The sequence below is a fragment of the Mus caroli genome, unplaced genomic scaffold, assembly GCF_978045245.1.
Source record: "Mus caroli unplaced genomic scaffold, Mus_caroli_1 scaffold_3, whole genome shotgun sequence".
NCBI classification, from domain to species: Eukaryota; Metazoa; Chordata; class Mammalia; order Rodentia; family Muridae; genus Mus; species Mus caroli.
In genome coordinates, this window is record NW_028227258.1 from 54136561 (window position 1) to 54152594 (window position 16034).

At 34.9% G+C, this 16034-nt stretch overlaps 1 protein-coding gene across 1 annotated transcript; it reads left to right on the top strand.

Annotated features, from left to right (window-relative positions):
* Positions 1–1804: 1804 nt before the first annotated feature.
* LOC110288064 (chitinase-like protein 4) lies at positions 1805–15785 on the top strand. Its single transcript, XM_085835257.1, has 11 exons — positions 1805–1829; positions 6933–6962; positions 7475–7676; positions 10045–10101; positions 10745–10910; positions 11451–11575; positions 13368–13491; positions 13712–13897; positions 14701–14820; positions 14903–15044; positions 15754–15785. The coding sequence occupies exons 1-11, from the start codon at positions 1805–1807 to the stop codon at positions 15783–15785; spliced, it is 1209 nt and encodes a 402-aa protein (XP_085691383.1).
* The last annotated feature ends 249 nt before the right edge of the window (positions 15786–16034 follow it).

Genomic DNA, 16034 nt, shown 5'->3' on the forward strand with positions numbered 1-16034 from the left:
TTCATGATCTATGAATGGGGAATGTGAATTCAGTGATTTGCATGTGATCAGGGAACAGTAAAGGGTCTAAAAAAAGTTTTGTAAGGCCTTAAATGAAGAGTGGAACTTTGGAGCTATTCAAAGGCCACACAAATGAGAAAGGGTATAGTATTGGGCGACATATTATCTGCACTGCACAGATAATTATCTTAGGGTCTGATGGCTAATATGTGATGTTCAATGTTGAGGCCACTGTCTGATGACTCCTGATGTGATATCCAGTGATGAGATCTGAATAACAATGAGAAATATGGGGAAGAGTCAGCTGAGCATGGAAGTAACAAGGAGAGTATTTGTAATATGATGAATACAACAGAGAAGAGGAAAATGAGAAATAGCCAAATTAAAGAAACATAATTTTTTATCAAGAGCAAAGGCTGAAAAAGGACCTGATTTTTACATGCGTTCTTACAACTGACTTTAGAGATGGAATAAGTGTGAAGAGAGGTGCTACTTCTGAGTTATGATGAGGGAAAGAAATGGGCAGTTTGTTGATTTGTTTTCTTAGTGTCCACTCTATATTATCATTAAATTATAACCTCATCTATCACAGTGATTGTTTATCAATAGTATTGTTTGCCTTTAGACCAATCTTAATTTCAAGAATATTAAATCAACACAAGATTATTTCACTGTCAATATCATGTTCTCTAAGTTCTCTATGAACAATTAAAGTAAAGTAATATCTCACCAAGGAAAAGAGATGAGGAACAGTGTGTGAATGTAGAAACGGGGGTAGGATCAGACATGTTGAGACAAGTAGCAATGTTTCCCTTGATCACTAGTTAATGTCCTTCTTAATTATGTGATCCTCAGCAGGGTCACTTTCTTTTGTCTGCCCCTTGAACAGTTTTGTAGATCATTGTATATATACTAATGAATCTGAACTTAAACCTTTGACCATATTTGGAGACAAAACTTAATTCTTTCTCATAGTTCTCTGATTACTTGCTACTCTGCTCTTTAGCAAACCTCAGGGTTGTGTAAATCTTTAAATAGATTTTAAATACCAACCACCACCCAATTCTTACCTTGACACAATTCTTAATTCTCTCAAGAAAACATTTTCCCTGCCTTTGGCTTAGAGCCATGCAAGTTCTTTGGAACTATTAGGAAATCAATATCCATGAAAGAATTTTGTAAGATTTACTCACTTATTTCTGAAGAATAGGGTGTGCCTATCTTCCATTTAATTATTCAGTGTCAAAAACTCTGCGTTCAAAGATAATGATACTACTCTTTCTTATGTATTAAACTGATATTCCTCATGAAAAAAAAAACCAAAAAACACAGGATCAGTGTCCACAGAGTTGCTCATAACATCCAAAATGCCCTTAGATAATTATCTCAGAATTATAGTAAATGAATGAGGTCAGTAAAATGTCTTCCATAGAATCAACTTGTTTAATTTTCTATCTGAATAAGATTTGCTTAGCTATGAAATAAATACAATAAGCATTAATTCCAATATCCAAAGATATGCTGAGTCCCTGGGAACTACCAATATGGTCTTAGTGGATGATTGATACATAATGTAAAGAAATACCCACTTCTTAGAAACATAGCTATCTTGACTGAACCGGTGATAAAAGGTGCTGATTATATATTAATGGAGCTTATTCAGCAATGTGAAGCTATTAATTAAAAGATTATTCATAAGCACTTCCTGCTCAAATTTTTCCATTTTCAAAACATTATGAAAATCATGGTCTCTGAGTGTATAAAAAGCCAGCAGAAGCTCTCCAGAAGCAATCCTGAAGACACCATGGCCAAGCTCATTCTTGTCGCAGGTGAGTTGATAATCTGAGACAGAACTTCAGTCTTGCATGGTTTTCCCTTATAGAATCTGACAAGAAAGCAATTTGTACACTACAGCTCTATGCTTTTCTATTCTTTGTAATTGCTCATTTTCTTTCCATTTTCAGGGTTTCTCTAGCTCTCATGAGTTCATGAACTGAGAGAATTCTTCTGCTTTCAGTGGTAGCACAACCATAACAATAATGGCTTACTTTCATTCAAGGCTTGTGTTGCTCTTCCTTTCCTACTCATTCCTTACCCTGCTCTCCTTGCTGTGCCACCTGCCTGAATTTCCTATTGTGTTTATTTCACTGTTACTGTTCTAGAACTTTTTCAGAGACAGGCAGGAGTAGAATCTGAGATAGCGCTATTGCAGGTTTATTTGTCTTACTCCTTTCAGAATCATTTTACATTTATCCCACATTGCCACTTTCCATTAAATACCTAGAATGACACATGAAGAAGTATTAAGTTATTCGTAGAGCTAGATTCAGGTGTTTAAAACCAAGTATTTCAAAGCTTAATGAGTTGCTTCAAACCTGTGCCCTACACAATTTTTCATTTCATAAATTCTTTCAAATGAAGACTGCCTATGAATGTTCAAAAGACACCCAGTAGAGGTGTAATCAGTAGATTACATACTGATTCAAATCCAAAATCTTTGCACTGAAGACACACAGTCAGAACACTCACCAATAGAAATACATCAATGCATACATGATAAGACAAACTGATTTAAAAAGCAAATCAACACAAAGAGAAACCCTCTTCAAAACTAAACTGTTACTTTGTTGCTAAAAATGGCATCTCAGACAAAACATTCTTTTTAAGTGGCAAGGTTTCTTGACAGATTGATGTAAACAATGGGCAAATTCAAACAATATTGAATGGCATATTTTAGATGTTGTCTTGACTTGTGGAAGGCTTGGTTGATTACTACTCTGGAGACTGAGGCTACTATATGTATGCTGACTAGTTAGAGGACCTTGTGAATAATCTCATTCCTTATCACTTGCAGAAGTAACAGGTTTCAAATTTTATAACAATTAGGACATACAAGATGGAAATGAGGACATTGCCAAATGTTACTGATCACTTTGGAGGAGTTTGACTGGCATTATGTCTTCAAGGTCCATACCTCATATACCTGTAAAGTTTATAGGGGATGTAATGATCAATAGTCAGTAGGATGGCCCAGTAGGATTTTTCCTTAGATTCCATATATAATGATCAATAATCTAGAACTTTAAGTCAATAGGCCATAGCTCATCTCTGTGGTATTTTACTAGGTATTTCTTTCATCAGAATAAGAGCTAAGTTACTAAAAGAACAGAAGAAGGCAAAACTCCTCCCCCTGGCATCTGCCAACCCCAGCCAAAGTCTACATAGAGCCTGGTTTCTATTTAAATTTATGCATAGAATAATTTTCTCTATTAAGAGAATACATTCTTCATTTAATTATTTATTATTTTTTGAAGACACATTTTTAAAAGGAAAGAAGGTACTATATCAAAGAGCTGGTACTAAACTGTCTCAACCTTATATAGACTGACATTAGATCTGAGAAATTTTAAGGACAACAACTTTGACTAACTATAAGAGAGAAAGTTTGGATAGCTGTCTAGTGCTTAAGCTGTAGGCTCTTAGAAAAACATTGAGTCGCCCAGGTTTATTCCAGAAGAGGAAAGGCTTCAATGAGGCAAAGGCTGACTTCAGCATCACTAGGGAAGTGCTGAGCATTAAATCCAAAAGAGCGGTGGAATATCAGAGACAATATCTGCATGTCTCTGGAGGATGTTGCAGGTTGAACCACAAGGCTATGTGAGCATAAATCTTTCATGACGGAGAATGAATGTTTTTTAGTTGTCGTAGCTCTAGGGAGGCAGGTATAACTTTTAAGACTCACAAGAAAGCTTGTACTGTAAAAGTTTTGTACTGGCTCATTCTGCCAGTTCCATGCTCCCAAAAATAAGAATCAGATTCAAAATGTACTTATAAATCTCTTGTCCAGATAGCTTGGCTCTTGTTTTATTAGATATAACATAAAAGATACCGTTTATTCTAACCTACATCCTGTCACATTTCTAGTTACCTGTGTGCAGATTGCATGTAAGTTTCTCAGTGTCCCATCTTCCAGGCAAATAATCTAGTACCTGGTACTGACCTAGAATATTTCATGCCTCCCAGAATCCCTACCTCCTCTTATTTACCTAATATAAAGGTCATCAAATTTATTATCAAAAAGAACCACATCCATCCAGAAACAAGATATTTTCTCTATATGGTAAGGTGCTCATGTACAATGAAAAATACAAATTTTCACCACCTTAGTAGAATGTATAATCCCATGTCAATACCATACAGAAAATATAAATAATATTCTCTGGAAATTCTACAGGAATTAAGTGGAAGATGATACAATAAATGGTAAAGAATGGATATGTTATTGTATTTTAAGATTTAATATTATTAGGAGTGGGATTAAAACTTACAATGGACTATGTGTGCTATCTTAAATTAGTAAATACACAATTTTGTTTAACTTGAAATTTAATATGATATACTAGTTTCATACAGAATTTGGAAGAGTAAACTGGAATGAACACAGAGTCCTATAAATATGTGATCAATATTGAAGGAATGGAAATATTTTACCAAAATCAACTTACATATTAATGTTTGGGAATGGTTTCTACTTTTTTCCTATCAGCCTACATACAGAACACTAGAGGAAACTTCTGAGCTGGAAAGGGAACATGCTTAGCCCCATTTAACCTTAGAGAAAGAAATGTCTAATAACCGTATCTAGAAATCTTTCTACAGTACAAGAGTTGGCAGAATCATTCATTGGACGGAGCACAAGGTCCCTAATGAAGGAGCTAAAGAAAATACCCAAGGAACTAAATGGGTCTGATTCCCAATAGGAGTGACATCAATATGATCTAACCAGTACCCCCAGAGCTCCTTGAAACTAAACCACCAATCAAAGAAGAAAACACATGGTGGGATGTGTGGCTCTAGCTGTATATCTAGCTGATGATGTCCTAGTCGATCATCAATGGGAGGAGAGGCCTTTGGTCCTGTGAAGGTATTATGATCCAGTGTAGGGGAATGCCAGGATTGGGAATGGGAGTGGGTGAGTTGTGGAGCAGGGGGAGGGGGGAAAGCATAGGGGATTTTCAGAGGGAAAACAAGGAAAGAGGACAACATTTGAAATGTAAATAAAGAAAATATTAAATAATAAATAAATAAATAAATAAATAAATAAACAACTCAAAGTAGACATTAAAAAGATAAAAACGAACACTGGCCTTAGGATTTTCCTGTGACTGAAAGAAGACAGTAAATTTTTAACAGTGCCTAAATTTGCAACTGAATCATTTTATTACTTTTGAATAAGAATATTAATAGATAAGAAGCATGTGCAATAAAAATGACTTCCTGTATCTGAAAAAAATATGCATTTCTGGGAACTGTCAAAATAATTTAAAATGAATTGTTTCCTAAGGTGATAGTTTTCACCCATCTTAGGAGTAGGAGACAGGGCATTTTTAGTTATATGGAACTATAAAATTTTTGGTCAGATATTAAAGTAGATAAGTCAACAGTAGGAAACTACTGGTTTAATAATTGTCCACACACATATTATGGTAAAAACTTTCTACCATAAAATATGGTATTACGTAGAAAAACGTAATGATCAGGGTCTGAAATGATACAAAAAGCCCAGGGAATGAAGAATTCTGTAGCTGTTCTGAAGACATTATAGCCAAACTCATTGTTGTCACAGGTAAGTTGAAAATCAGAGAGAGAGCCTTTGTCTTGCTGAAAGAAATACTTTTAACTCTACAATATTATGCTTTCAAATTCTTCATCTATCATTTCAAATTGTGTCACTTTACTCAGGATATTTTTAGCTCTCATAAGTCCATCTTGTGGGAGAACACTCATGCCTACATTGATGCCACAGGCTTAGCACTAATATCTCATATACATTCAAGCATTCTTTAGTGTTTGTCTTTTGTCCAGCCATTCATTACCCTATACCTATTCCTGTGCCTCCTTACTGAAAATGCAATTATGTGAATTTATTCTAATTGCTGTCCTGGAACCTATTTTAAGAGATGGGAATCAGTAGATTCTGAGAGAGAAGTGTCTACATTTCTTGCCTCTTCTCTATTCAGCATCATTTCACATTTGTCCTCTTTTATCCTTTTTATTTGATGACATAGATCTGTCCTAAAAACATACAGTTATTCCAAGTGTGAGAGTTAGTCACTGTTTTAATAAAGTTGTTGAAAACTCACTATATTCTGTTCATATGTGATTCAGTAATGTTCTACAGTTTCAGAAAGTTATTCAAATGACTTGATTCTCAATGTGCAGAAGAATCAGATAAGAGGAGCTTTAATTCTTGATGATGATTCAAACCTAAACCTCACCTCTCAGAAGTTTTTCCAATAGAAAACCAGATTTGGGTAACTAATGAGACACCATGATTCAAAACACACACACAGTACAAGAAAACAAAAATGCCATCAACAGAAATGATTTCCAGTCTAAGCTGCCCACTGATAGTCCAAACTGATAACTGGAGTCAGTCATTATGTTTTTTCTGGCACCTGCAGGTGATCAATGTTTTCAAACATCCTAAAGGTTCCTGGAGATACTCAGTTATGTGCTTTAAATGTTGCATCAGCTGGAGAAGGTTTGATTCATTACAGCTCTTAGAACTAAGATTCATAAATGTGTGAACATTAAGCAGGTGTAGTTGTGAACAATTTCAATCAGAAATTCTTGTAGTTCTAGTAGACCTAATGTTGAATAACAATTAGGACATTGAGGGTGGAACATGCAATATTGATAATGTAGACTAAAGAGTGTAGCAAAGGTTGAAGGCCATGATAACTTTAAGGTCCCCACATTGTTGAAATAGTATTTTTTTTGCCAAAGTCAATTCTCTTGCAAGAGGGAATGATCTACAGATAGTAAGATGGTCTACAATAATTACAAATTTTATGTTATGCCAATTGTCATGGTTATATCAATTGATCCAGGGAAAGAAATGTGTTCTCCCTATCTTTCTCTCTTTCTAGGTCTGGCAATTCTTCTGAATGTACAGCTGGGTGAGTTTTTGATCAAATCTTTCTTCAACATGAATCTTTAATCCTGACTCATTATTTTTAATGTGATTTTCTGCCAATCATAATTACTTTATATTTGATATATAGACTCAAATATCAAGAGATAATTGGTTGGTGGAAATATAGTAGATTTTCCTCTTGGGTAGTAGGATAGCATCAGTTTTCTCTGCTGTCATTACTAATGAGATGAGTTGATAGTTTTGAAATTGACAGCTTTTAGATTTTACAGATATTATAGTTTTCTTTGGGTTGGGATTTTTTTCATGAGGCACAAAAATGTATCTGAGTTTTGACTATTTATTTGTTACAATTGTAAGCAACCGAGTCATTGGCTGGTTAGTAAGAGATACTCATTTGCACAAATATTTTCAGCACTCATCTCTTCCTAACTAGAAAATGTCTGATGCTAAACAAATAAGATAATAAACGCAAAACTGTTAGCCAAAGTTAAGGCATCAACATCAGGACACTATTCCTCTGATAACTTTCCACAGGATCTACCTACCAGCTGATGTGCTACTATACCAGTTGGGCGAAGGACCGGCCAACAGAAGGGAGTTTCAAACCTGGTAATATTGACCCCTGCCTGTGTACTCACCTGATCTATGCCTTTGCTGGGATGAAGAATAATGAGATCACTTACACAAGTGAGCAAGACTTGTGGGACTATGAAGCATTAAATGGTCTGAAAGACAGGTAAGGACAGAAATATCTGGTTGGTATCAGTTTTCCAATAGTTGCTATATCTCAGTTATTCCTAAAATGTATGTCAGAATCAACAAAATAAATGATGATTCCATTAGTCTATTCTTGAGTTTTAAATTGAGACAGGCTATACCTTCATCTTTTTATTTATTCTATCACTCATGTCCTTGATTCTGCATATACCTCTGAATGTCTCATAACCACATGTTATACGACCCCATATATTGTATGTAGGGTTCTTCCTATACATAGTTCTTGAAATATTCTTCCTGCTTCATTCTGTTGTTTAACCAACACTATGTTCCTATCTCTCAGTTAGAATCATCATTTTATTTTCACATTCTATGCGTTCAAATATTATAGATACCATTTGTGATTCAGACCATATTCTATTGGTCTGTCTTACACCTATTTATTTTAATACCTTGACTACAAGCTTCAAAAATACATTTCCATAGAAACAACACCAATTTTAATACTTTTAATATTTGAGTAGTACTTCTGGATATATAGGAAACACAGCACATTGTCCTTTCACCTAAGTCTTGATGATTACTCTGACTTAAGTTGTATTTGTGAATCAAGCTACAGTTGCTCTTGACACACTGCCTCCTCTTGAAAACCCTGGGTATGTGTATTTTGAGATAAACTGAAGAGTGAGTTTTTAGATCATGTGGCAGATCTACCATTCTAAAAGATTTTCAGGATGCTTTTAGTGTAACTGTACTTAGTTATATTTACACCAAGACTGTACAATTTTTTACTTCATTCTTGTACTTGATGATATTGATTTGGTTTTATCTTCCACTGTTAGCTACCTAGAGAGACATGAAAAGATAGGCCAATGCAGATGAAATTTAAATTTTCTTTTAATCATGGTGTTAGGTTTGCTAAATTCAACTGTTAAACAAGTGCCTTTCTTTGAGGACATTGTTCCAAGGATTTTCCTTTTTTACAAAATGGTTTTTATTCTTGATACTCAATTACTGATTTATGAATTTTATATTAATTCATGATCATATTACATTTTGAAACTCTCCCTAGGCTAAACCTCCTATCTCTATTGACTTTTTTCTTTTCCTAATTTTATTTGTGAGAAAGAAAAACAACAAAGCTACTTTAATCTTTCAATAGTAGCTTGTAAATTACTCATACATAATAAAAATATTCATGGTCCAAATCAACCACATGGGGGTTTCTCCATGTTCTATCAATAATTTAGAAGCTTCATATCTTATGTTTACATCCCACTTCACATTCAGGTAGTATTTTTCTGTTGTGTGAGCCTGGGTCACAACTTCCTGTAAGAATTACTTGTGTGAACACTATTTTCCTAGGAACCTTGTGCTGTGGGAATTTTGTCACTTAAAAGTAGAAAGCCACATGATAAATAGAAAAGATGTACATGATTGTTTTTATTTCCTTCTCTGACTTTGTAAAAGATATCTTAGTGTTGGAAACATCAGTGTTGTGGTTCATCTATTTTTGTCATTTTTTGGTTTGTTTTTTGAGAAACAACAAAACTGCAATCTTTATAAATTAATTCAGGAATCTAGAAGTGTGGGATATTAGAAGGTAAATATCTCTTCTCCCAAGAATCATAAATGTTTGATATCTATAAAAGTTTTGTTATATTTAACAATAAACTGAACATTTATTTCCATCAATTGACAGGTTAGGGAGTTTAGTCATACCAACGGTCTACAAGACTCAGATGACATCTTATTTAGGTAGTAAGATTATCTTTAGGAAAAATCTAAGGTATAATTTCCAACTGCATATGAGTTCAATACAAGGTCTTATATCCAATAGTGTCCATGGTATGCCTTTCACCAAAACTATAAATAGATGCCTGAAAGCAATTCCTATTCCTACCACAGATCAGAGGAACTGAATCTCTGAGGAAAGGCAAGGACCCTAGAAGTTTAATGTCTTCTCAAAGTTGCTATTCAATTATTATGGAATTTGATGTGTCAAAAAAGTATTTAAGTGAAGATGTATACTTCCAAAAGGAATGATTTGTATTTACTGGTGAGGATTGAGAAAATAATAAAGATCCATATACTTGTCACTTTTGTTACTAGGGAGAATGTGAGTTAATTATGGTTCTAAGTTACTTGAACTGACAAGTAGTCACTACACTACTTGGTATAAACTTCTCAAATTTACTATTTTTTAAGTAGCCTGTGCTTAAAGTATGATAATGAAGAACTTTATTAAGAATTACTCAATATTGAAAAACTTCTATAATGTTATGTCAGAAAAATGACTAGTATGAGAAATGTTTATAAAAAGCACAGATATTTTATATAATGGAGGCCAAGTGTTTTGATATTTTGCTTCTTCTGTCCTTTTTGAGGAACACTGAGCTAAAAACTCTCCTGGCCATTGGAGGATGGAAGTTTGGAACTGCTCCGTAAGTTCTATAAACATGGGCTACTAGATTTTGTAGGGAAGCTAGAGCTGTAAAATAACATGTCGATTATTTCACATTTTGGAAGGAAATTAAAGGAAATGAATTGAGTATGTAGGTTAATATGTAAATAATTATAATAGAGCCTCAAGTAAACAGTACACGTTCTTTCCATGTACATGTATGTCCTTCAAATTTTCACATTTCTCCTAATATTTCGGGATGCATGCTATGAGAGTATTTTTTTTTACTAATAAATGAACAATCATTCACTTACAGTATTTCATGATCTCCAGAACAGACGGTTGTTATATTTTGCTATAGACTAACTTTTCAAGAAATAAAACTATGGCCCCTTATTAGAAAGAAATTTTTGTATTAGATATGAACTTGGAATGTTTGAAGATAAATATGGGTTAGGATGAACATAAATTTCAAATGCCAGGGAAAGTTGTTAGTAGTTAATATGATGCTAGGAAAATAAAAGGTATTATTTAGATGGGTGATGTGAATATAAATGGAGGATGGGAGAGAAACAGGGCACCTAGGTGAAGGACAAAGAGTCAAAAATCAACTGTGAACTGTTTTGTGCCCAAGGTATCCATGTCATAGAAGTCTAACACTAACTTCTTTCAATATGCATAAGGTTCAGTGCCATGGTCTCTACTCCTCAGACCCGTCAGACATTCATTAAGTCAGTTATCAGATTCCTCCGTCAATATAAATTTGATGGCCTCAACCTTGACTGGCAGTACCCTGGGTCTCGAGGAAGCCCTCCTAAGGACAAACACCTCTTCAGTGTTCTGGTGCAGGTCAGTCAATTGGAAAAATTCTTTGTTCATAAAAGATTTAAATCTCTCCATTTCAAGAACTATGGATTTTACTAAACCAAAAAATACAGAATTGTAGAATCTCAGTACACTTTGTGTCCTAACTTATGATTCCTTTGTTCAACAAACATGTGAGACATTACTTTCCATGCTGTTTAAGAACAATAGTACATCATAATATGCCCTCTGGGGAGTGAGTCATGTGTCATGATCTTCATGTTACCAACAAAACCATTAATATACAGAGAGTGTTTGAGTAACTTTCCAGGATCACACAGCTAGTAAGTTTCACAACTAATTCTGTTGTTTGCATGCATAGTTCAATCCTTATAAGCCAGAAGTTTTTAAAATTTCTATACAGATGAGGTAGCCATAAATTAGTATGATCAATTTCAATGATTTATTGAGGTATTTACACAATAAAGTAAAAATAAATTGTAAACATCCATTGAAATAATTTATAGGAATCATAGTTATCATAAAACTATGAAACAACATGTAAGTACATTGTACATTTTGTAGGAAATGCGTAAAGCTTTTGAGGAAGAATCCGTGGAGAAAGACATTCCAAGGCTGCTACTCACTTCCACAGGAGCAGGAATCATAGACGTAATCCAGTCTGGTTACAAAATCCCTGAACTGTCTCAGTAAGTGGGAATCCATCTTCAGGACTCCTGTGTGGGTTTAAGCAGAGGTCACTTATTTATTGGTTGCTGCAAGGCACTGTTATGGGTATGCTTTGACTACATGGGAATGAAAATGGTCCTAAGAAAGAATTCTAACTTTATATTTATTTATCTTATATATAATGTGTTTATCTATAGAATCATTTCATACATTAATATAATGTATTTTGATCATATACATTCACTAATAGCTTCCGCTGGAAATCATCCTAATAGCTGTAAGAATATTCTTCTGAATTATACGTTTATGACTTTCAGATTGTTTTCTACTTATTAGATATTTTCTTTATTTACATTTCAAATGTTATTCCATTTCCTAGTTTTCCCTTGAAAATTTCCTAACCCCTTCCCATGCCCCTACGTCCCAACACACCCACTCCCGCTCTGTGGGCCAGGAATTCACCTATACTGGGGCATAGAAATTTCACAGGACCAAGGGCCTCTCCTCCCACTGATAACTGACTAGGCTATTCTCTGCTACATATGCAGCTAGAGCCCTGAGTCCCACCATGTGGTTTCTTTGATTGGTAGTTTAGTAACAGGGAGTTCTAGGGTAAATGCTTTCAGTTTTTAATGAAGTTAATCTTCTCTTACACAAGTTCTAAATCCAATATACACCTGGCTCTTGGCTCATCCATGAGAATACAGGCACCTACCAAAGTCCACATTCCTAAGACAGCTTGAAACTGATTCATTTTGCAGCCATTAAGTAATACCTTCTTTATAATATGGTGGGCTTGGGTCTAGAACTCATACCCAAAGTGCTAGAATTTTGTGAGATATGATATCCTGCAGGTATTGTGCATATAACACAAGCTGCTATGACATAATGTTTTCTCATTTTTATTAGATATTACATGTATTTACATTTAAAATGTTATCCCCTTTCCCAGTTTTCCCTCCAGAAACCCCCATCACATCCTCTTACCACCTGTTTCTATAAGGGAGCTTCCCCTCAAACCAACCTATACCCTCCTCACTGCCCTGGCATTGCCCTATGCTGGGGAATTTAGCCTTCATAGGACTAAGGACCTCTACTCCTATTGATGCCAGACAATGCTATCCTGTGCTACATACAGGAATGGAGCCAAAGGTCTCCCTATCTGTACTATTTGCTTGGTGGTTTGATTTTGCTATGTCTAAAGTTAATGTGCATTGTTCGTTAGTATGGTTTAGCATCAAGTTATGGTGAACATCCTAGAGCTTTTACAATATGCTGGATTATTTTTGGTGTCTATGATGACCGTACAAAAATAAAGTATTAGAAGTATAACATGCCTGACACTGATGTTTTCATTTAATAGCTCATGTCTCTTTGAAGTAGCAATATTACTGATTCATATTACATGTATTCAAGAGTGAATATTATATTTTATTTAGATTACAAGCTAGTATATCCACTAAATTGTCTTTTCTATATCCTTTATTTATTTCCAAGTCATGATCTTTTCCCTAGTCTCCTCCAAGTTCTATGCTTAAGTTTATTATCAATCTACTTCCTAACTGTTTTATTTCAATGATGGTCTATTTATACCTTTGCTTGTTTTTTGTTCTTTGGAATGGCAGATGATAACTTTACACATACATGTCTTTCAGCCCACATAGCAGTAGAAAAATGAAATCAGAGAACTACACAGGAGTCCATGGGAAGAAAAATGATGCATATATTGGGATTATATTAGGGAAGAATACAAGGATGAACTTGAAGAAACTTAACAGAAACATTGATTCTAAGAACTTTCCTTTACTCCAGGTCTCTTGACTATATTCAGGTCATGACATATGATCTCCATGATTCCAAGGATGGCTACACTGGGGAAAATAGTCCCCTCTATAAATCTCCATATGACATTGGAAAGAGTGCTGATCTCAATGTGGTAAGACATTAACAGATTCAAATGGAATTGAGAAATTAATGCATGAGCCTATGCCATTTATTGTATCTGAAAAATTATAATTAAGCAAACCATTTTGGAAAACAGATTTTATTTCTTACCTATAAATTCACACAATTTGAGATACAAGAGGGGAGAACTAACCAATATAAACACAGGTTTCCAGAGGTTCTAGCAAAAATTTTACTTTTTGTCACTACAGGATTCAATTATTACCTACTGGAAGGACCATGGAGGAGCTTCTGAGAAGCTCATTATGGGATTTCCAGCATATGGGCATACCTTTATCCTGAGTGACCCTTCTAAGAATGGAATAGGTGCCCCTACTGTTAGTGCTGGACAACCAGGAATGTACACAAATGAACCAGGACTCCTGGCTTACTTTGAGGTCAGTATATTGATTTTAGTGTGCTTAGTGATTTACAGACCCATTTCTATGTTTCATAATTGGAATCAGCTTAAGTGTATGTTTAGTGTAGACAGTATGTACTCTTCCTAAGCAGATACAATATGACAAGTGCTTACATATTTTATAGTATACATTCATGTAATTAATAATGAGAGGTAATTTAGAATATACAAGTTCATACAGCATACCAAACAATAATATTCATAAATATGACAATAGGATATCTATTTACTGCTGGGATTGATTCTAAAAATACATAACAAGTATGAGGGCGACATGTGATCATTTTCAAAATAATTCATGCATTAGTATTCCATTGTGTCCTTGTCTAGTTTGATATACTTGACCTCAAATTCAATGTACAGAAGTGTGTGTACATAGATGGAATCACAGTATGGCAGTATAAGCTAAGAAGAATTACTGAGAACCCTCATGATTAATGCTTAGAATATCAACTTTTAGGAGGCTGGGAAATAAGAATCATCTGTTTGAATACTACTATCTTAGCTATTAATCAGGACAAAGTTTCAGAAAGTAAAAATGTTGTAATGAGGACTAGTGATGCACCTCAAGTTAGATTACATCCCTAGTCTAGGGAAATGTCTAGTTGTGTCCTGTAGAACCAGGAAATTCAGGGAAATATCTTTTAACTCTAAGACAATTAAAGCATTTTTAGAAAATAGAGAAAACTCCACAGGAGAATGGAGAAATGATAAATGACTTGAATGTTTTCTCCCTTCTTGGAATTAATATTTAGAAGATTTGAATCTGTTTATTTAAAGATTTGTACATTTCTGAATGAAGGAGCCACTGAGATCTTTGATGCCACCCAGGAAGTACCCTATGCCTATCTGGGTAATGAGTGGGTTGGTTATGACAATATGAGGAGCTTCAAGTTGAAGGTAAGCTTAGAACATTGAATGTATTGAGATAGCAGTCTGATTCCCAGGAAATCAAGTGACTAAATGTCCTCTGTTTCAACAGGCTCAGTGGCTCAAGGACAACAATTTAGGAGGTGCTGTGGTCTGGCCCCTGGACATGGATGACTTCAGTGGTTCTTTCTGTCACCAGGGACGTTTCCCTCTGACATCTACTTTAAAGAGAGATCTCAATATACACAGTGCAAGTACGAGACACTAAAGTTTTACTCACAGTATATAATGCCCTTCATTCACTCAAAGCTTGCCTGAATACCCCCAATCTAACTCCTGAGTCATATTTTCCCATTCATTCATGTGCTCTTTTAAAAGTTAGATACACCTTGCCCCTCTCTTCAATTCCATTAACTCATGTTGCCCACTTATTAGGAACCAGGGATACCTTGATGTGAGGCAGGTTTTGCGAGGACTATTAACTATTCAGGTTATGAGTCTGCAGAAGCTATATTCACCCTTGCTATCAGATTTTTCTCCTCTTTTAGCCAAGTCATTACAGTGTGAATCTGTCCCTTTGGGGTTTTTTTCAGAAATACTTTGAAAATACTGGCATGAATGTGTCTATCCATATTGATTGTATATTCTACTTTATTCTGAGATTTTTAACAAACTAGTTTACCCAATGGGTATCAATGAAGTATTGCTTATGGCATGGATGGTAAAAGCAATGTTTTTAATTGCTAGTCCAGCCTGCTCTGAGGTAGATTTTTGAAACCTGGAAATAGGTTAACCCCTGGGATGCTGTTGTAAATTCCCAAAATACTATGTCTGGATTTATTGTATGATATAAACTGAAAGACACTGAAGTCAAATTCTTCTCTAGTTCATGTCCCCTAGATTGTGCATTTCTTTCCCACTTGCCTCCAGGGTAACTGCTGTGTCTTGCTCTGTGTGTTTCAGGTTGCAAGGCCCCTTATCGAGGGGAGCTTTAGACAATGATTTCTACTTGAAACTCTCAGAAGAAGAGCAAGTTCAATGGTTTTTCCACGATGGATTCTGCATCATGCTTCCATGGAGAATAATAGAACTAACTCACAATCTTTCCTGAATTAATTCCCAGAGTAGAATTAAGATATATGTCTTGTCTGCTATACCAGCAGGGAAAAAACAAAAGAATTATCTTCATCTGTCAGCTTTGGTTAAGCTCTGAACATTTTTCCTTCCTGTAAAACCACCTTCCT